The sequence below is a fragment of the Branchiostoma floridae genome, chromosome 3 (genome assembly GCF_000003815.2).
Source record: "Branchiostoma floridae strain S238N-H82 chromosome 3, Bfl_VNyyK, whole genome shotgun sequence".
NCBI classification, from domain to species: Eukaryota; Metazoa; Chordata; class Leptocardii; order Amphioxiformes; family Branchiostomatidae; genus Branchiostoma; species Branchiostoma floridae.
In genome coordinates this window covers 1,249,559-1,270,895 of record NC_049981.1, presented here as the reverse complement: position 1 = coordinate 1,270,895, position 21,337 = coordinate 1,249,559, and the positions used below count along the sequence as shown (strand labels likewise).

Here is a 21,337-nt window from a genome sequence, read left to right as displayed (position 1 = left end):
CCACCCTATCCACGATGATTTGACTGCCAACTTTCCTGTCACCGAATCGATGGAGAAAAGTTCAAGGGCAGAATCCGAAGTGTTGTTCCCAAACGAGTACGCCAGTCCATCGCCAATGCGCATGCCTTCATCGATGTTTGTGGCATTTAAGTCTACAAGAAGTGTTCCGACAGCAACATTTCTCCCAATGTGCACGTCGTAACGATACTTCTCAAATTCAGGACTGGAAACTTCGAACACTTCCACTTCGCACAGGCTTAGGTAGTCTTCACGACCAACCAGTTGGACGGACACCCAGTGTCCAACAATGGGCTCGCCACAATAGATGTCTATTGTCTCCCCATCTGCTGGGGTCTTTGTATACGTTTCACCACATTGTGTATTCCTTGAGATGTCTTGATGGGGTCCTACTCGCACGCTAAAATTTTGCAAGCGTTCACCTGCAGATAGCAACGAAAGGATATGTAGTTGTTACCGGTAGTGCAATTTTCCGCCACGAATGTGAAATGGGTTGTTTTCTAAACCGCATGTCGCAGATAATTCTTAACTTTTAACTTAAACAGAATGGCATACATTAGGAATAACTCTAAGTGATAGCACGCGTTTAGTTTACATTAAAAAAAAGTTGCCTTAACGTCTGTAATAAAGGAAAACAAGATTTTGACGAATGTTAAAAAAATTCAACAGTAATAAATGAATTTACCGACGACACTTTGTTCAACAATAGCATATCGCACACAACGTGTTTTGATGTAATAACATTTGTTGTCTCATTTTCCAATAGTTGTTCTTTTATGTATGTTTGATAACTTGAGCAACATTTACATAAACAATCTGCGAAGTAAGGCTTGGCTATGTCCGGCTGAACAAGAGACTTTCTCTTCCCCCCTAAACTTTTACTCACCACAGCAGTCTCCACGGTTGATGACTCTCACGTGACTGATGATGTACGTGTCTCGAAGATCCACCTTCCACCACGGCTCGTACTCCAGGTCCGTATGTGTGCATTCTTGTCGGGGGTACAGAATGGTTCCTGTGTTTCCGTCCACAGCTCGCTCCGCAGGGTATTCCGATCGCAACAAACTGCTCTGCGAGGCCTTCTTGTTGAGTGCAACGTTTCTTTCCTTTATCCTGTCCGCTGGTGCCACTCCTTTTAGAATTGATAATTTTGTTGTTGTTGTAAGTTGTTGTTGGGACGGACGAAGAGACTTGCACTTAACACTCAAGTTAGTAACTCATTATAAGCGGACCACATAAGAAAGGACAGAGAGGAGGTAAATATAGCCGCGTAGCCTTTGGAGGCTGTAGGGGTAGTGGCCTGTTGTCCATCGTTTCTCGGGACAGGAACGGTCCTGGAAGTCCGCTCCTTCCAACACCTTTTACCTCCTCAACCGAAGACAGGTGCCATTCTTTGAATCCTGTCATGTCACAGACACTTTCTACGACATTCCTCATTACTTCAAACTCGGGACCACTTGTTTCTGGACCGAACACTCTGTCGTTATGCTACACGACCCCACGTCAGAATTGAGAGTTGTAGATGTAATAGTGGTTCATAGTGGTGGGAAACTCGACCGACGCGTCTAATATGGTTTACTAATACAACCTCAAATAGATTAACTGTTTATGAAAAAACATACGGGAGCTAAATATTTCTGGTTGATGTTAGAAAAAAAGTGCTCTGAATTTAGCTACTTCATAACATCCTTTTAATTTTCAGGTCAGTTTTGATTCGTTCAGGTAGCAACCTAATTTATGAGGCATATAGAGTCGAGAAAAAAAGTAAAATGAGAAAGAAAGGCAAGACAGGTTTCGGAAAAGGGAAAAGATGAAATAAAGCAATGCTTCTGTTTCGCTGCACATACGACCAGTAATAACACAGTATATGACATATCTTGATGAATTAAAAGACTTTACCTACAACTATTAGGTGTGGGAGTGAGTAAGTAAGTTGGTGAGTGAGTGAGTGAGTGAGTGAGTGAGTGAATGAGTGAGTGAGTGGGTAAACCAGGATGTGTTGATTCGAAGAGGACCATTTGGTTATTTCATAAGCTAGATCATGCTCATGGAGCCATTGCATACACTGTGATTATTTATTACTATGAAGACAAATTTTAAGAAATATTACCTGCTTGGTTAGTTGTGTCGTTCTTGTCTTTCTGTATTCCAACTGTGAAAGAAAAAAAGAGCACAGAAATTGACTATCTGCGACTAAAAAACGTTGCCATTCTACAGGCATTAGCCATGTGGCTATACTAGTATACTCGCCTGCTTACTAGTATAATAGTAAGATTTACCTGCTGTGCTGTCAAAAAAAAATGCTGCATTTAAAAAAGTTTGAAACATGATCCAAATGATGCATTCTTTACCACTGCAATCCTGCCAATATGATAAATAATATGCCATATATTTACTCATATGGTACATGGCCTTGAAAATTCATCTGTGGCGGTAAAATCATTATGAATCAAAGGAATGCTCCACACAACAACGCTTTTTCATCAAGAAATGAGCAATCAAACACTACCATGACGTTACATTATAAAAAAAAAGTTTTGGGATATTGTAACACTACATCGCTTAGCACGTGGAGCAAAAGTAACCATGATCAGGGCTTTAGGTGCATTCGTGGTTTAGGTGTATTGCTCAACAGAGACGAGTGATCCTTTAAGCTTTCTACTATTTACATGTATGGTCTATTCATTGACAAAGACTGATCTCCAAAAATGATTACATGAGAAATATACATTTAATTTTTATTTTCTGTTCGGTGACAAACCTATAGCCGTGCCCATGAGACGTTTCATCAGATTATTACGTCAACTTTTACTGTGACTCTTTTTACTGATCCGTGACTGTATTTTCACGGACGTTGCGGTGACCGTTGTTCACCTTCATCGGAGTTATTATGACTGGTAAACATTGCACTGCAGCACTAGGTGTCATTGCTTGATTTTACAGACGCAAACAGTTAACGTCTGTGACCGTATCTGTAACTATTCAGTAACACCTAGTACTGCAGTACAATGGGATCCAGTCAGAATTACCATGAGGAAGGTGACATACGGCTAGCAAAACGTGGGTGAAAATACAGTTATGTAACAATAATCACTTTATTCTATAGCCGTACCAGTTCGGAAGTCGACGCATCCTTCACACTTGCAGTGCTCAGCTGTACCGCCGCACCTCCCAGCCGCAGAGCAGCATGGGGACAGGGAGATGGGGTCACATTCTGCTATGCCTGTCCCTGGAGCAGGGAAGTCCAGACCGCAGCGGCCATCTTCCCTCCACCGGGATCCAGCAACTGCGATTAAAAAACAACAAAGAACATGTATAGTAACAAAGCCAGAAGATTAGCCCCGGCTGATAATCTGAAGCTGTTAAAAGTACAGCCGAAAAAAAAGACCCACGTCACATCTCCTACCCGGGGCCCGGCCGGCCTGTTTGCGGAAACGAAAATTAGAGTTTGTGCCAATAAATATGCACAAGACATGTTGCTGAATTATTTTTGATCCTTTTTGTGTTTTTGTTGTTTTTGTATCGCACTTTTCGTTCCCCAAATCTGCCCGGCCAGGGCCCTTTGTGAAAATGTGAAGTTAGGCTAACCCTATTTCAATTGCCATGCTGACAAATTAAATGTACATTAATTTTATAGAATAATCCTTTCTCACGTCCATGAGACCTGTAGTCCACACAGTCCGGACATTCACAGTGATCATCAGTGTTACCGCACCAGCCGTAGGGAGAGCAGCAGGGGTTACAGGAGTACGGGTTGCACTCGGCTACCTCAGCCTCTGGGGCAGACACCCCCGGACCACAGCGGAAGTCTTCTCTCCATGTTACGGTTACCTGCGTCTTGTCGCTGCGGCCAGGCCATGCAGGACTGTGCTCAACTCCTGCATATATATAAAGTACTTTTGTGTTGCAGAGATCCAACACAAACTGTTACATAGTCAAGATAAACAGCGATTAGTAGCCACCTTTCAGGTAGTGTGAACCACTTTACATATGGCACAAGACTCGTGACATTGGAATCTTCTATAACCTTCAAATTAGGTTGTATTAATCCACCCCATATGTCAGTCAGAATACAACTTAAATTCAGCTCAGAAGAGATGTCACTTCTGCGTTGTTAGATTTATACAAGGGAAATCTGGATAACACCAACAAAATCATATATGTTGGCAACTATTGGCACAAGTGAGATTGGCAGAGGCTATCCCCAAAAGGAGAGTTCCTATACTGACATAATCAGTAACTTATTATCTATTACCGATTCATTTAGAGAGGGAAACAGTAATAATTGGGAGGGTAGAAGAAGCAAGGCACAAATAACAAAGGGTGGAGAGTTACCATAAACATTTTTGTAGTTCACACAGCCTGGACAGTCACAGTGGTCAGGAGTGTTCCCACAGTAGCCCCACGGGGAGCAGCACGGGAAGCAGGACTCAGGGTCACACTCCCCGGGATCTGCACCCGGGGCAGGGAACTCCGGACCGCACCGCAGATCATCACGCCATCGCTTGCTGGTCCCGTTAGTAGACCTCACAACTATTGGTTCTGTGGGTGTAATTTAAAGACATGAAGAAAAGAGGTATACAGCAAAGTAGCCCACATCATTTAGCACTTACAAGACCAAAAGTTACTAATAAACCTGCCAGATGAAACATCAACCTGCAATCTATTCAAAACAGTTTTCACACGGACTGCAACAGGAACATACACGTTTTGGACGAAGAGTACTAAAAGCAACAGCTTCAATATGGCCCGTGTAACCCAAGATCTAAAGCATTTCCAGACATCTGTGGGTGTAGTCCTGAGTCAACACTTCTTGTCTACTACATTGAAGCAGAGCCAAAAATATCCAATTCTCCAAGTATCTTATTACACCATTTCATATTAGGCTCTACCACTGTGGACACATACCACGACACAACAATTAAAGAAACACTCAACTGACAACCATAAGTCAGTTTTTACGGTATTATAAAACGCATTGTACCTACCTGATTCTGAAAACACCTGTACTTCACACAGAGACAGGTAGTCCTCCCGACCGATCAGTTGAACAGACACCCACCTCCCTGAGATGGGCTCGGCACACCGCACGTCGATGGTCTCACCATCCGAAGGAGTGTCCGAGTAAATATCACCGCATGGTGTGTTTTCCCGGAAGTCCTCAAAGGGGCCAACTCGCACCATGAAATTTCGCAGCCGTTCTCCTGTAGAATACGAAGATATGGCTTACATATGTGCTGTGTTTGAATCTTCTGACAGTGCCCAGGTGAAAATGAGTACCTAGCCTTTACTACAGACGTGCCTAGAATAGGACGTTAAATGTTTGAGAAGAGCCTAACCTTTAGTGTGTTAAAGAACTTACCACACCCCTTGACAAAAGTAGAGATCAATTCCGGTGAGAATGAATCCGTACCATTCCGGTCTAAATGAGTTGGGCAAGTTAGTCGAGCTTGTCTAATGTTTGATGTTAGTAAACGTCTGGAATTGATCCTTTCTTTTGGGTCCAGCGAACTGGTCAGAAAACAATATGCAAATTCTTTTTCCGTTTTATTGGATCACAATGAACAGATCTCCAAATTTTTTTTCGAAACGTTCCTTATAGATTTGACAGAAGCAAGCATTTAAATAATTTTATGTTTGTTTCGATGCTTTTAGATAAACATTAACAGTAACACTGAGGCATGAGATAAAAGGTAATCAATGCGACAGAAATCCAATGTCAGTTAGTCAAAAATGTTCAACTCACCACAGCAGTCCCCACGGTTGATGACAGTCACGTGACTGATGACGTATGTGTCTCCAAGATCCACCTTCCACCACGGCTCGTACTCCAGGTCCGTATGTGTGCATTCCTGTCGGGGGTACAGAATGGTTCCTGTGTTTCCGTCCACAGCTCGCTCCGCAGGGTATTCCGATCTCAACAAACTGCTCTGCGAGGCCTTCTTGTTGAGTGCAACGTTTGTTCCTGCTAACGATGAAGAAAATTTGATAACTCGCATTCACACATTTCATGGCATTTCATGGTGTATTTAAAAATACTTCTACAATTGTTGTGCATTTTCTAAATATCATAACAGGTAAATCGGACATGTGTAACTAAAAAAAATATCAATATTTGGAAGTTTCTTGCAAGATGTTTCCAAATTGTTGGATCTTGTACACCATGCTTCTAAAATGATCTGAATGCATATTTACTTATGTCTGATTGATACTTGCCTGGTTTGGCTATGCTATGTAGAAGGGTTGAGCTATAAAACAATATGTTCTTAACGTATCGTATTTCTTCTATGATGTCACGAGCCTGAAAGCAAAATCAAATATGGTAAAAGAAGTATAAAACAAAATAAAACCAGCATAATGAAACATGTTTGTATTTGGGACCGTCCATTTGTGTGTTAAAATACATGAAAGCCAACTTAATAAATGTCTGAAAATTTGTCAGGCCGGCAAAATATAGATTAAAGGTAAATAGAATAAAAGTAAGCATGAAAATACCTTTTAGCCTATATGCATCTGGTTATTAACTGTTTGACGTAAAATAATCCTTACCTCCTGGATGATGCTTGAAATCTGGTATGTAATTTAAAAATACTTTAGTATGAGATTGATAACCTATACTAGTACACAATCATATCTATAGAAAGAGCACTATAGACGTGATAGAGCAGCTGGCGCTGGTATTGAATACAATATCATGATTTGACAAGACATTTCCCGTTGCCTGTTTGATACAGTTACCAGTTCCATCCTGTGTGTTACTAATCGCAGCACAAGACAAGCTGCAGAAAGGTAATAAAACCTTTAAAAAGTATTTCAAAAATATTTGCATTGATTTAAGGTCATAAATTCATCTTGTTAAAAGGCAGACTTGTTTATCTATATTTGATTTATCAAGACGAAATTCACAGTGACGTAGGGCTAAATTTAAAGGGACACCAAAATATAATGCAACATATGTTATTAATTTGTCAATCGTATGCAGGGCTCAAAATACTTTTTTCTGCATACTTGCACTGGTGCAGGTAACATTGAAAATTACATGCACCAGACAAAGTTTACCTGCACCACTCTGAATTTAAGAAGTATGGATCATACTAAGATTGTTCAGGAACCATTGCTATGTTTTATTTTGTACTTTATAGGTGGTAAAAGTCAATGCAGCTTTAAGAATCCATATACACCTACATCTTAAGACATTTATGTATAAAACCCAGTACATGGAGCAGTGCAGGTTAGTTGCAGGTAGACGTCATAAATACCTGCACAGCTCCAATTATACCTGCACTAACCTGCATATGCAGGTGGTATTTCGAGCCCTGGTATGATATATGTTTAGACAGCTGCTTTTAGGGAACAACATGGTATGTTTTCTTACTCACTCTGTCGGAATGTTCCGCGACTTTCGCGAAGTCCAGTAAAGTGACATTGACGTTTTCCTGAGTGGGAACCAGTTACAAATGACAAGTCACAATTATGATACACGTTACGTTTTACTGCAATCTTCATTATACATACTCATTTGGTATGTTGTTAACACATATAAACTTTGTGTAAGAATGGCTACACCTACAACAATTCTCGGCTATCAGGGTCATGCCATGGCAGCCTACAGTATGGTGAATCTATTAGTAACCTCTGAATCAAAGAAACACGCTACAATTCATGATCATGGCATTACGTTATTTTGCCGTTAAATTATATGCTCAAATATGTAAATCCCAGGACTACAAGTATACACGAAATAGCCAATATTGCCTGTGGCGCGGTTGAAAAATAAAATGAAAGTGACAGAAATGTATTAACATATTTTAGACCTTGTCCCCGGTAAACAATCAATTTATCAACCTTTTCTTTAGATAAATGTTCAGTACATATTACCTGCAGCCTTTCGGGAATATCAGGAGTGTCAACTTGCTGGAATTCAGGACACTCGTATGTATCATTTATAAAATCTTCAAGAGCGCCACCTAGAGATAATATCAAGTAAGATACAAATGAAAAGAGTAGCCTATTAGACATACATGTACAGGGCTAGAATTTATCTCATTTATTTGTATACGGTAGCTAACTTATGAAAACGCGCCTCATGCCCTGTGTCATTTATCTATGGATAAATATATACAATACTTTTTGATCAATAAGTTTCCATCCATCGGAAATAATATAATAAGACAATTTAATTTTCTTTTTGGCCATCGCATAATAATAAAGATAACTTACTGCGATTCCTAAAAAAAACATGCATATTTTAGCCTTGTTCACAGTATTGTTGACATTGATATGAAATACATGAGAATTTTGGGCATTTATCTTTGACCACAAAAACATCTTACAACATTAACATTAACATCCTCCAGATTAATTTTGGACAAAATACTGATTGGACAAAATTCTTCCTACCATTTACAACTTAACAATTTTTTTCAATCTGAAATCTTTTAAAACAATCTCAATTTCTTTCAAACAACCCGAAGGTTTCTTTCCATCTGAAGACTGAGATTGTTATACTTCACCATCATCCATAATACTTCAACATAAACATAGACACTTGATTAAAATGATAAAAGAATGAAGTCTCTTACTTTGAAGTCCTTCAGGGGGAAGTATTTCGCCAAAATCATCTATTTCTCTTTTCAGTTCTATCAAAGATGCGCCCAGAGTGTTCAACTGAATTTTAAAGGAAGAACAGACCACCTTAGATTACATAACGATGCAGGATAACGATGATTAAAGGGAAACAATCTTTATTCTTATACGCAATTGCGCAAATTTTGTCTGAGGTATTCATACGTCAGCAGAATGCACTTGAATTCTGTTCTATCTGACGATCTCAGAATTACCAAGAACTGTTTAGAATGTTCCATGTCCCTGAAGACATATTTGTGTACCCTAGATATTGTATTTGCCACGTCAAACTTATAGAAATCAATTTGTATGGTTAATCTAGTACATAGAACTGAGCTAGCATTTAAGTAAGTTGACAAAAGTAACAAAATATTTCCTTACATTATGCACGATCTTCGAAGCCTGTGAAAAGATGAGACAGTTCGAAATAGGCCTTTTGATGCTTCATTTTTAATCATCTCTTGTCTGATAGCCATTCAGTATCAAAATCATGTCGGTAGTAAAATTAGTTTCAAAGAACCTATCAGCACCAATAACGGGTAGAATATGCATATAAATGACAAAGTTATTTGCAGCTATACTTTTCCACAAACATATGCTCAAAGGTTAAGAATATGTTAGAATCTAAAGACTATAAAAACATTAACGTACACAACATGGTAGTTATTAAATATACCAAATGCAATTTCACCTTTATATTCCAAGGTTATTCATAATGGTCATTTCAATTATAATAATAATGATAACAGCCTATCTATGATGATTCACTTACCCGTGATGTTATTGATTTGACGATTCCGATATAACCCGACAAAACGACCATTCTGGTTGAACTAAATATGTCTTAGGAAAGAAAACAAGTACAGTATAAAAAATATATTGAAAATAAAATAAAAACAATCTTGTGTCCAAGCCTCTTATCACTTGATTCGTGGATACAGCTTCCAACAAAATTGTTTCGTTTATATATGATTATATAGGTAAACGGTTGAACCAAGACTCTTTACCAAAACACATTCTGCCTCAAGAATCTTTGGAGTGCTCACGGATTTATCATGTAACGTTAGAACAAATTAAAAGTATGTGATTCTGTTTTCAAATTGGTTCATTTCAATACAACATGAACTGTCTGCCACGTTGTTGTTTTATTCGCATTCCGTTATTCTAAAAGTTAAAGTGTCAAAACAGCAAATATTTGCTCCTTATTCACTTAAATGCAAGTATGGACCTCAATATGTTGGAGAATGCAGTATATTTGCGTTACCCTAAAATCTAGCAATGAGCAATTGAACTACTACTCAGGATGTAATAAAATTATTCATGCCAGAAGTTCTTCAACGGCATATTACATAATATTACATAGTCTTAGTATTCCATATATCACATTATGAGGTTTAAAGCTTAACGAAATCTGACAATGACACTATGGAAAAAGCAATAGCTTTACAAATAGGCTACGAATCTAAAATTTGAATAGGGAACTCAAAAGGAAACGAAAAGAGAGTAATAACTAGACTACATACCCTCGCCGTCAAGTTTCCGAGATTGCCCATTGATGAACCCTAAGGTTGCAAAAAGAAGTTCACCGTTATATTTCAGTTTGTTATGGGAACTGCGGAGGCGTTCCTGTTTAACACAGTGCAGTAGCATGTATACCTTAGGAAATGAGTGATCTATGTAACCCTGGCGGCTGCAAGTAACACTATGACAAAATCAACCAATGGCAATGATGTGAGCAAAACGTTTAGTCGCAAGAAAACTGTCAGTGAATGCTTGTACTACACATCCCCAACAGTCCCAAAATGTTCTTAATTCTTGTATTTGCCGTCGTAAACATGCCGCACGATGCGTATTTTAGAGAGATTGTACGTTAGAGCAACGTTGGTGTTGACTAGCCTCCATAACAGGCTATCTCGGGCCCTTTTTTCGCTCAAAATACACTTTTGCTGGTCATTTCTTTTTGTACTGGGTCGCTGATTGCTGGCTTTCTCTGACTACCGGTCCGAGAGAGTCTGCTATGGAGGCTAGGTGTTGGCAATATATGTCGTAGAGAGGCCATACATGTCCATGAAGGATGTCTCGGGCGTATTCGGTAGTAATACATACATACATGCTATCTGACTGATCAATCTGAAAACAAGGACCCAAGCAATATTTGTACTATAACCCTCTTAGGGGGTTATAGTTGTTATCAGTGGCGTCCTGTGTACTATACAAACATTTTTTTTAATCGCAAACTAAGTTAACGTAGAATAAGGACGGTACAATGTGGTTAATTGAATATTACTGGAATATTAAATACGACGCACCCAATACTCTTTGAAACGCGTCTGAAGTCTTCCTTGACTCTCTTTTATAATACAGAAGATGCACGTCTAAAGCGGTGATCTGGATAGAGGAACATTGACGTTAGTGCTGTCAAAGTTGACACAGGTAGTCGCATATTGCCAGGAAGCACGTCAGAAGTAGTTAATGGCACGTTATGTTATCAATATTGAATGTAATCAACTTAAGTCTAAATTCTATAAATATACATATACATATACAAATACAAAGAAAGCAAAATACTCATCAAAGTGTTTGCTTCACAGGTATGAGCAAAGGTGGTACGTAAACCGTTATATTTGTGGCCTTTATATTATACGTCTTTAATCTATAGCTAGTACAAATCCAAGTTCACAACTGATTACTTCCTACCAATGTGCACTAGGAATGTGCACTTAAGATTTGTTCGCCTTTAATTTTAAGTGTAATGTACCCATTACTGACGTCTGCCCAAATTTTAACTGTTTTGTGCTATAATTTTGGCCTAACGCGAACTGACTTTCCTGGCAAATCATTCCCTTTTTTACTGAATTCTACAATTCATTCCCAACTAAGACGGCCTGGTGGAGGCGGCGCGATTGGTACACATGTCTTTCATTATTTACAACTTCTTCAACTATCTTTAGTCTAATTATGTCTCCGTTGTCTCATCATATTATGTGATTTAAACATTCCTAAACCTGTAGTGGTTTCGTTAGCGTCCGTGGGCGCCGCCATATTGTCTCAAGCGAGAGTAGCATTTTGTCCTAAAGAAGCGTTGTATGGTGACAAGAGGTGTCGCAAGTTCAACCTGTTAACGACTGACTGCCTTCAGCACATTCTAATGGCGACTAGAAAAAACATCTCGCACACACAAACCTCGGCAAAATGCCAGCTTTTTAAAAGCACTTGTTTCATTTATTGTTCGTCGATCACAAGTCCCCACCATTAAAAAGAGTAACAAAGGATATATTACCATCGGAGAATAAGCCATGTTTAACACTGTGTTATGCTCTAGAGCAAATAAAGACTTACCTTTCCTGTGAGGCGTTGTAACTGAAAAAAATGAATGAATCGTAATTCAAAATTTAAAGCACAGTAGAAATTCGTGACAGTGGTAATACATAATGTATAATACATTGATAACAACAATATCAAAGTATGAGAACATCTACCGCTATAACATGTACAGTTCAAACGGCTCTGCGTAATGGGATGACACTACATACCGGTATCTGTGCGATACTTATTGAAATTTCTCGAGTATTTTCAGATCTTCACTTTGTAGACTGAGATTTAATATAGCTAACATTAGTGTCTGTAGATCCCCCTTTTCTTTTACCCATGCCGTTGAAGGTGTTGAAAGATATGAGACATAGAAGATAACACTCACGTGCTCTCCAACAAGACGAAGAGATGACACGTATTCGGACACCTGTAAGAAAGATTAAAAGAAACATCATGACTGTGAGAAAACAAAAGAACGGAAGTTTTACATAACACTAGATGTCTTAATATACTTGTTCTTTCCTACAACTATCACTGGCATCCTCCTTAGATAGATTCTAACAATATTTGCAGTCAAATGTGCAAAGGTTAAGTTTGTCTTTCAGTGTAATATAAGCTCTGTTTCCGCCCCGCGTGAGTGCCTGCGAAGTTTGTTACGCCAAAGGGCGGTTAAACCGGCTACATCGATAGAAATACAAAAAGCCACCGAACAGTTTATATGTGAAAAAAGTGGATCATTTCTGTAATAGAAAATAACATATTACCTTTTTGTTTTTGTGCATTTCAGTTGCTAGATCACGGAACGTGCCAACGCTTGGGTTGAGCACGGGTCTTGGCCACCATGGTGTGTCAAGTTGTGCACTCTCATCAATCGGTTCAAGACGATCCTTTGTCTTCATTTCTTTACGAAAGACGATGTGTTAGTGATAGTATTGAAAACACAAGTTAACTTTGTTTTCGAAAGATTGGTAAAAAAATAAATGTTCTAAAATCTATTTTTGGTAATGATATATAGAAGCTTTTTGAGCAACAATTTTAACACAGTAAAATCACCCACGGTTGTGCCGATAAGGCCATGTTGACTTGATCATATGAATGACATGTGCATCGACTTACGGCAATCAAAAAGGTTTCAACAATACTGTTAGAATTATAGAAATCAGATTTAAACAAATTGCTGCCGTAGATTGCAAAACATTACGCAAAATGAATACTAATGTCAACGCCAATTTTAATACCAAAGAAAAAGATGCGAAAGAACAAAAAAATGACGACTTTATTGTTCGGTACAAAAAAGTTTTCTACGCGTTCAATGATTTGTTTAACCTTCCTTGACAATTAGATCAACCGTTCCCAGAAGATGACATATTCAAACAGCAACATGGCCTAATTTCATAAAAAAAATTACGATAGCAAACCTATCGCGCGCATGTAATCGGCCCCTCAAGATAGGCTTAGGACTTTGGTATTGTTTACAATATACAAAATGTAACTTCGTAGGCTTGGCTTACTTTAGCTAGAGAGTAACATCGAAGGTTTAGAATGCGTGTCATGAGTACCACCCGTATGTTAGAAACGGCACAGACAGAGCTATACAATTAATAACCTGAAATGTTGGTTTCACTTCCTTTCGCCAAGACCACCAGCTTGGCCTTTGCAGTAGCCGCTCCATCAACATTGATGCCCTGACAGGTGTACTCTCCCCGGTCAGACAACTGGACATCAGATATCGTCAGGTCTCCGTTAGTGTTGACCTTGACACGGCCATAAGTTCCACCGGGGAATAAAAGCGGCTCCTGTACAAAAAAAGACAGCATAAACTGAAAAATAACCATCTTCATACAAAATGTATACTCCAAGCATATCGGCCATTTTAATAGTATCTACTATACAACTGATCAGTGAGTCAGCTATCAGATGTGCCTGATTTGGGAGAGACTGCCATTCTCATATTCTCAATCTGTTTAGCATAGCTGACGCTGTACGGCTTATATCAATCAGGATGTTAAAATGGTATCACTAACAATATAGCGTCTTATTGGTGTCACACTTTATATTATAATAGCAATTTATCATTTTGCAAGGAAATAAATTTCTGAAAATCCCTGGAATAAGGATAACTATACATTTTTTTTTTTTCAAAATGGACCCAAGACCATCAAGAAAGTACCGGAAGAAAATGGAGCCTAACCAGAGAAACTCTGGCTAGACGCTTTTTATTACTGCTCTATTTAGGCAATATCATGTGATTGCGAATATCATTCGGTTTTGTTCAAACATTCCGTAAACGACATCTAAAAATAATAAACAATATGATAATCTATTGGATGTATTTTGCTAGTAATTGATTCTTACCAAGTTATCTGTTGTCCATATAAGGGTAGGTTGTGGATCTCCAACCACTCTGCAATGAAAGGTCACTGCACTTCCCAGCCGAGCTACCTGGTGGCGCGGTTTTACCAGGAATCTCGGGCTTGCTGAAGAGAAAATAAGACACAATCAAATTCATTTTAGGCCACACCAAATTTATTTGTTGCTTCTCTGATTTCTTCAGAAAAAAATGGACCGACGGGTCGAATATTTTTTTTCCAAAAGGTCTGGGTTGAAGATATACGGCGTAAATAACACAAATAACAACAACCTAGGAAGTTTAATTGCACGTTTTATACAATGAACCCTTCCTTTGATTTGTTACTAATGTTCTGAATAAAAGGCATTTTTTTAGACTGACATTACGTGTATGTGGCTCTGAATGACAATATTTAGAGGTTTGTGATAGCAAAACATGTATCATTTTTTCTCGAGACTTGATTTCTTTTTGGAAAAGGAAAAAAAAATTGACAGGCGGATCCGAGAAGCAACAAATGAAATTGGTGTGGCCTTATAAAAACATGGTCAGCTTCGTACGAATCGTGAGTATCCTGCGAAATGGTACTGGTGTGCTCTATTTGTCATTTTTTAGAAAATAGTAGTGTGCTCTGTATGTCATCTTTTTTTCGAAGAAAACATAAATTGTTACAAGTAAGAGGACACAAAGTAAGCGAACTCAAATTGTATACAACTATATTCTTGCCGCTTCTTGTGCATTGCATTTATACATAAGATAATCTAACATTTATACGTACCTTATAATTAGATTACAGAAAATGTGGAGTTTGAAGTACAAGATGGCCTACCTTGTGGCGATGCCTCTCAAAACAGATTTACAGACCACCCCCAAATGCAGGGGAAGGAAATAGTGAATGTTTGTTTTTGTAATATAGCGAAATCGGGTGTATATTGAGGATGAGAATTCAACTGTGGTAAGCACATATATAAACAATCTCAAATGCTTGGTACAATAAAACCACATTTTAGAGAGATGCTTGACAAGAATTAGTAGAAATTGAGAGGAACTGTATTCGCAAGCTGACAAAAATGCGGACTGAACCTTTCATGCTGTGTGTACCTGTCCAAATTATAAACACAAATTACCGAGGATTTTAATTACCAGCTCGCCAAGACAACAAGAAAGACAACATAGAGACATAATATAGATACAAAACTGACTAGTATAAGTGTGTTGCTTTAATACTGACTTCTTGTGCGCATTTTGTTTTTACTAGAAACCTCTACACTTCTAACATTGCCTCGAACATGAAACGGATCGCCCCCCGACATATAAACCTAACTTTAACCTTTTTCAACCGTTGTCTTGACAGATACTTCTTTAATCCTTCTTTGTGTCAGAGTCTTCAGAGATTTATAAGTCTAAGGAATGTCTCTTGTTAACGGTTGGCGTCTGTAGCCACATCTTGATTTATTTTGTATCGTGTCTTGTTTATTTTGGTCCGGCTTAAAAACTATTTCCGACTGTCGTCCCTAATCACCAAGCAGATGTTAGGCTGCTAGCTAGCGGATATTCTCTCAGAGAGCAAACTCAACATGAATATAAATAGATAAGTAACATTATGGATGGAACCTGCTGTGCTGAGGGCATATTTCTGCATAGGGAACACTGGACATTTTCCATGAGAGACAGTAGCATGCGGATGATAATCTTATTAGGGTAATATTAGGTAACTTCTGAATGGGTTAAACATTTCAATGGAGCACATCTCTGCATGAGGTGACACTTTTCAATGGAGGAGTATTTCTGAATTGGGGAATTTCTGCATGTAAGACACTTTTTATGGGGGATCATTTCTGCATGAGGGACACTATTTTTAAGGGGGGGGGGCAATTTTTCTGCATAGGCCATGGAACATTTCTTCTTGAAGGCACTTTTTTCATGGGGGATATTTCTGCATAGGATAGGGGTGATTGTTTCAAGTAGGACATTTTTGCGTAGGTGGAAACATCTGCATCGAGGACTCATTACCTTCGCCAAGAAGGTTATATTTTTTACCTTCGCCAAGAAGGTTATATTTTGGGTAGCGTGTGTATGTATGTATGTATGTATGTGTGTAGAACGCCGGCATAACTGGAGAACGCCTGGATGGAGTGTATTGATATTTGGTATGTGGGTAGATCTTGATAACACATGAAAACGATTAGATTTTGGGCCCCCTAGGGGCTTGTTACGGTACTGTAGCAGAACTTCCGAGTTTGATATCTCAAGTTCTGGACATGCTGTGGTTATGATTTTTGGGTGGTAGATAGCTCGTGAAACCGAAAGTAAGTGATATAGATTTAGACACCCTAGCAACTTGTTTTGGAACTGCAGGACAGGTTTAGTGTTAGACTTTGAAAGGGAATAACTCAAGAAGGGACAGACGGATTGTCATGATTTTTGGTATACAGATAGCTGACGTGATGCTTCATATAATTACATATCAATTATGCAAATTGGACTCTAATTTGCATAATTAATTTTAAAAAATCGTCTAAACACGCTCGGTTCAAATATAGGACCATTACAACATGTGACATTTGTAAATGAAAAAAGGATATTTATAGTTATATATTATGCAAAATAAAGACCTAATTTGCATAATTAATGAGAAAATGCTATGTCATTGTGGTAACTGACAGGAACTTCGTACTTATAGCATTTGAAAGTTATGTACAGTTGAACATAAATTATGCATTTGCATAAATTATAAGAACATGCGATTAAGCCTTAGTTCTTAACATAGATTGTGTACGCCAGTTGTTTGGTGAAGGAGATGATCAACTAATATAATTTATGCAAATGAGGACGTTATTTGCATAATAAATGATAAACAGAATTAGTCAGCAGTTGTAAAGGGTAGAATCATTTGGCGAAGGTGTGGGGTCGTGGAACTCTAGTTAGAGCTATTTTTGTATTGTGGGGACTTTTCATGCGGGACATTTAGACGTGACAAAAATTACAAGCGTTCGATGTCAGCGCTAAACTGCCGAATACACACGCCAATCGCATCTGCTGGACAAATGACATGGACGATGGTGGACTTGATAATGAATTTTTGGTGAACTTGATGATGAATTTTTGGGAAATGATAATATTTCACGATGTTAAAGTGGCCAAATGGTTTTCAGGCTGTGGCAAAACTGTCAAGCTCTGACAACACCGAATCTTCGTGATATGACATTAGAAACTTATTCATCTGTGACTGTCCTGAAATACACAATATGCTGTTATGTTGTTGGCCTACCGAAGGCAGTGCATGACTTGGGCTTTGATAATGTTTTGATACAAAAACAGCTTGCGGCGATTATATATATGGCCATTTGCCTCAGTTTCTATTCATAATGCATTATCCAAATGGGTCCGACTTGACCGCGTAAAGAAAGGAAACTAATTCAAAAGTACAACACCTGGGCTTCTCATTCACGTCTGCGCAATGCACTAGGGGCTAGGAACAATTTTGTGTTTCCGGTAACCAGACTGATGATTACACGTTTACATGTTGAAAATGCCAGCGTCGTGTTTTTAAATTATTTGTTGGATCGATTTGGCCAAAATTAATTCTAAAAAAAAAATGATCCAAATTTCTTTAACAAAAAATGAAATGCAACATTTTGTCCTAGATCTAGGGAAATGATCTAGGGGTCATTTACGAAGCGCCGAATGTCCACAAAAAGAGACTCATGTTTTATGCAATAAAAACACAAGAAAGGGGTCTTTGTACGCAAAGTACACTGTCCTTAAAGGTGGGGTCACACATGCGTATATATTCGAGTCCGTTTGAGGTGCGTATGACGCCCTTAGTCTCTACCATGCTCCACAGGTCGCGGGGAAAATGGTATAAATTAGACAAGCATAGATACACAACATGCCAGATGAGTTAGCTGACCGAGAAGTATGGTTAGCGACCCAGCTAAGTCGTCTGACATGTTACCTGTTTACGTTTGTCCAATTTCTATTATTTTTCCAACGACCTGTGGGGCCTGGTGGAGTCTAATGATTCCATGCGCGCCTCATACGGACTTGAATGTATACGCAGGTGTGACCCCACCTTAAAAGACAGCCTTAAAACTGGTACAGTGCGCACAGTTTGTTTTATTCAAACTCATGGTAGAAATGGCAATGGTATAGTTTTTTATACAACACACAGAAATGATACATATACACACACAAATAATCCAACATGCACACTCATACACAAGGCACACATGCGCGCACATATACACACACACGCACATGTGAGTGCAAACATACGTGTCGAGGAGGTCCCCGATACAATAATCGACAATAATATACAGAGCACATTATTTGCATTGTCCACAATTTTCTCTTTATCGGAAATAAGTCGTGCGACGTTTCAGCCCCATAATAGTTACGAAGGCTTGATATCTACAAACTGTGTAAAACAAGCCTGACCTAATTCCCTCTATCGCCTCAGGATATCCCTAGCCCCCCCATCCTTAATCTTTGCCCAATTTCTTGGAAATCGCGTCCTACAGATATATCCCATGTGGTATCTACCAGCTTCATACGTTTGCAGCTGTTACGTTAGCTTGTTCTAGAGTAGAGTAGAGTAGAGTAGAGTAGACGTCATTCTGACAAGCGATACAAGTAAGTATCGTCTACAAACAAGTAAATAAACAAACAAGCAAACCGTGGCGAAAATTCCAGGACCTGACCTGAATTGTTAATCTAATTCCTAAGTTTGTCTTTTTTTTCCTCATCTTGAATGTATTTCCTACAGGAAAAGACTTTTAAAAATTGCAACCGACACACGTCAAAAGCTGAACCATACGTCCATGTAAAACAACATGCAGCTACGTATATACATGTACACAAAGATACCTGCAGTGACCAGCTCAGCAAACGTCAGAATGGCCGCAAGCAGGACGATCTGTCCCGCCGGCTTCATGTTTTTCTCAGTCTGCAGAACTTTCTCCCTTGACCTGGTTTGAAGAAGTTAGCTGCAGCCTCCAGGGCTTTGTCCTCTCCCTGGGACTGGCAGGGCGCCTGTTTTCCTCATTTCATGCTTGGAGGGTACTGCCGAGTGATTCAGGGGCACCAGGCGGTGCTGGGTCGTGCCTGGGTCGTGCCAGGACTTTTAACAGGGACGATCCAATACACCAGCGGTAGCAATTGTCCTAATAGTGGTCAAATGTCTTTAAGGTTTAATTTTGTGTAAAATTAATGCCTGGATGAAAGGTAGTTTATAAATATGTACGGTAATAATAGTGCATTTTTATGCGATACTCTTCAGTTGAAGCTTTCGTGTGTTGATTAGGTTGCAATGTACGAGGAGGTAAATATATAACTGGATTCATTGATATGTCGTATTTTAGGCACTACAAGTGTCAAATGAACAGCCGTAAATGACTGTCACTCTAGGGAGGGTCCACCAAATGAAATTCCCACTGCAAGAAATGGTTAAGGCTTTGATTAGCCATGCATATGCAACATGTCCGAGTTGGGGAGATCGGAGGTTAGAGTGTCTAATGCACATTCGTTCAGCAGTAGACCTGCCATTTGTAACATCTGTTGGTCATCTGTAAAAGCCGTAACGAAACGGGTCTATCTTTTCTCCCTGTATGTACTGAAGCAACCCCGCAGTATCGCATATCATGTTTTCTTTCATCCTTTTGGTTGACGAAACAAGAAGATTTGAAACCTAAGTCAACATGCACGATACAAGTTACGAAAACATGCTGACAGACACGTCCAGCCTTCCAAGCGGCTGGCTGTGGCCGTTTAAACTCTAATCGTCCTTGGCACCAGTCAGCAGGCCAAGGACTTGAACCATTGTGACAGTTAGGCCGCAGCAAGTTAATTTAATGGATATCATCAGACAGCAGCACGCTTATTAATATACACCTTATGTCGGAGAAAAAAAATGGCCTTTTTCCAACAGATGGTCACGAAAAAATGGCAAAATATGTCATGTGATATCCTTGATTGGACTTGAAGTTGTAGAATTACACTTGTGAGGTAGCCATGACCGTCGTTGTATGAGCGTTCGGAATCGGTAGTTGTAGAGTTGACATCAGTGTGGTTGTCTTGGGTGTAGTTTCCACCTTGGTGATATCAATAAACCGCACAAATGTCACTTTGTACCCATGTTTAATACAGAAAATACTTGATGGCTCATAGTGATACCACACTTTGTAACTACAATGGTCGTTGAACAAACTTACGGTGTTGTTGTGTTTTCTTACTTTACGCGAGGACGCTTTACGGCATATCTTGGTTTAGCTGTCCACATTTATTCTTTTCGCTCTCTCACATTGAATGTGAATTCTACAGTAGATGTTAAACATACAATTTACAGGCTGTGGCCTTATTCAGGAACCAGCGGAGACCGCATGACCTCGGTTGTGTAACCGCGCGCTGTTTGTCTCGGTTAACCGTGCTTGACACGACTGAGGTTACTTCAAGCAAGGACGTTCTATCTGATAGAACGTCCTTGCTTCAAGTCATGTTCCCGTGCATCAAGAGACCAGTGAGACACACTGGATTGATGTTTTAACGCATCCAGAAGAGGGCTTGCAAGATCATTCTTGGGCCCTGTTACCACAGCTACGAGTCAGCAATGGAGACTCTGAACCTCATCACCTTGTCGGATCAACGGGTCAGCATTTGTCGCTCATTCGCCACATTTCTGTTGAACTCCGGGTTCCGGAACTGGTTACCTTCCCTTCGGCAAGACATTTCTTAACGACAAACCCGCAACTCACACAAACTGAATACGCCATTGTGTCGAACAGTCCGTTATAAGAAATCGCCTATTCCTTACATGGTTGGACTTTTCAACTCATAATGGTTTCTTGAAACTGATATTCTTACCTGGTTATCGATTCATATTGTTTTTGCGTTTTGATATGGGTTCAGAGCTTAACAAGACCTGTAACATATCCAGTACTTTTAATGTTTACATGTAGCAGATAAAGAACTTAGACGTACCTGATATTTAAAAGAAAATGTTAACGGATTGTTTAATGGCATATGTGCCCGAGTTTT

The 21,337-nt window shown here is 39.2% G+C and overlaps 2 protein-coding genes and 1 long non-coding RNA gene across 3 annotated transcripts in view; all 3 read right to left on the bottom strand.

Annotated features, from left to right (window-relative positions):
• LOC118411028 (fucolectin-6-like) overlaps positions 1-1,455 on the bottom strand; it is a 1,722-nt gene extending 267 nt beyond the window's left edge. Inside the window, exons 1-3 of the mRNA XM_035813033.1 lie at positions 1,384-1,455; positions 905-1,214; positions 5-440 (exon numbers count right to left, since the gene is read on the bottom strand). Coding sequence (XP_035668926.1) covers positions 5-440; positions 905-1,214; positions 1,384-1,455 — 818 coding nt within the window. The remainder of the gene's footprint in view (positions 1-4; positions 441-904; positions 1,215-1,383) is intronic.
• A 1,376-nt stretch (positions 1,456-2,831) lies between these two features.
• Positions 2,832-4,557, bottom strand: LOC118412233. The gene is made up of 3 exons (XR_004830745.1): positions 4,354-4,557; positions 3,672-3,896; positions 2,832-3,304 (listed from the first exon to the last, which is right to left on the bottom strand). It is a non-coding gene; the product is annotated as an uncharacterized LOC118412233 (long non-coding RNA).
• A 112-nt stretch (positions 4,558-4,669) lies between these two features.
• LOC118411027 lies at positions 4,670-19,383 on the bottom strand. The gene is made up of 19 exons (XM_035813032.1): positions 19,172-19,383; positions 14,311-14,432; positions 13,562-13,751; positions 12,720-12,856; positions 12,341-12,382; positions 11,983-12,003; positions 10,953-11,031; positions 10,167-10,205; positions 9,416-9,486; positions 9,225-9,241; positions 9,025-9,085; positions 8,601-8,685; positions 7,897-7,985; positions 7,398-7,454; positions 6,568-6,588; positions 6,235-6,319; positions 5,765-5,983; positions 5,007-5,222; positions 4,670-4,674 (listed from the first exon to the last, which is right to left on the bottom strand). Exons 1-19 carry the CDS (start codon positions 19,236-19,238, stop codon positions 4,670-4,672), a joined length of 1,623 nt encoding a protein of 540 aa, XP_035668925.1. The 5' UTR covers positions 19,239-19,383.
• Between the last annotated feature and the right edge of the window lie 1,954 nt (positions 19,384-21,337).

Excerpts from the sequence above, each read along its gene's own strand:
- LOC118411027 (XM_035813032.1), bottom strand. The coding sequence starts at position 19,238 with ATGAAGCCGGCGGGACAGATCGTCCTGCTTGCGGCCATTCTGACGTTT. Across the intron at positions 13,752-14,310 it reads TATGGACAACAGATAACTTG|GAGCCGCTTTTATTCCCCGG; the intron begins GTAAGAATCAAT and ends TTTTTTGTACAG. Across the intron at positions 12,383-12,719 it reads AAATGCACAAAAACAAAAAG|GTGTCCGAATACGTGTCATC; the intron begins GTAATATGTTAT and ends TCTTTCTTACAG.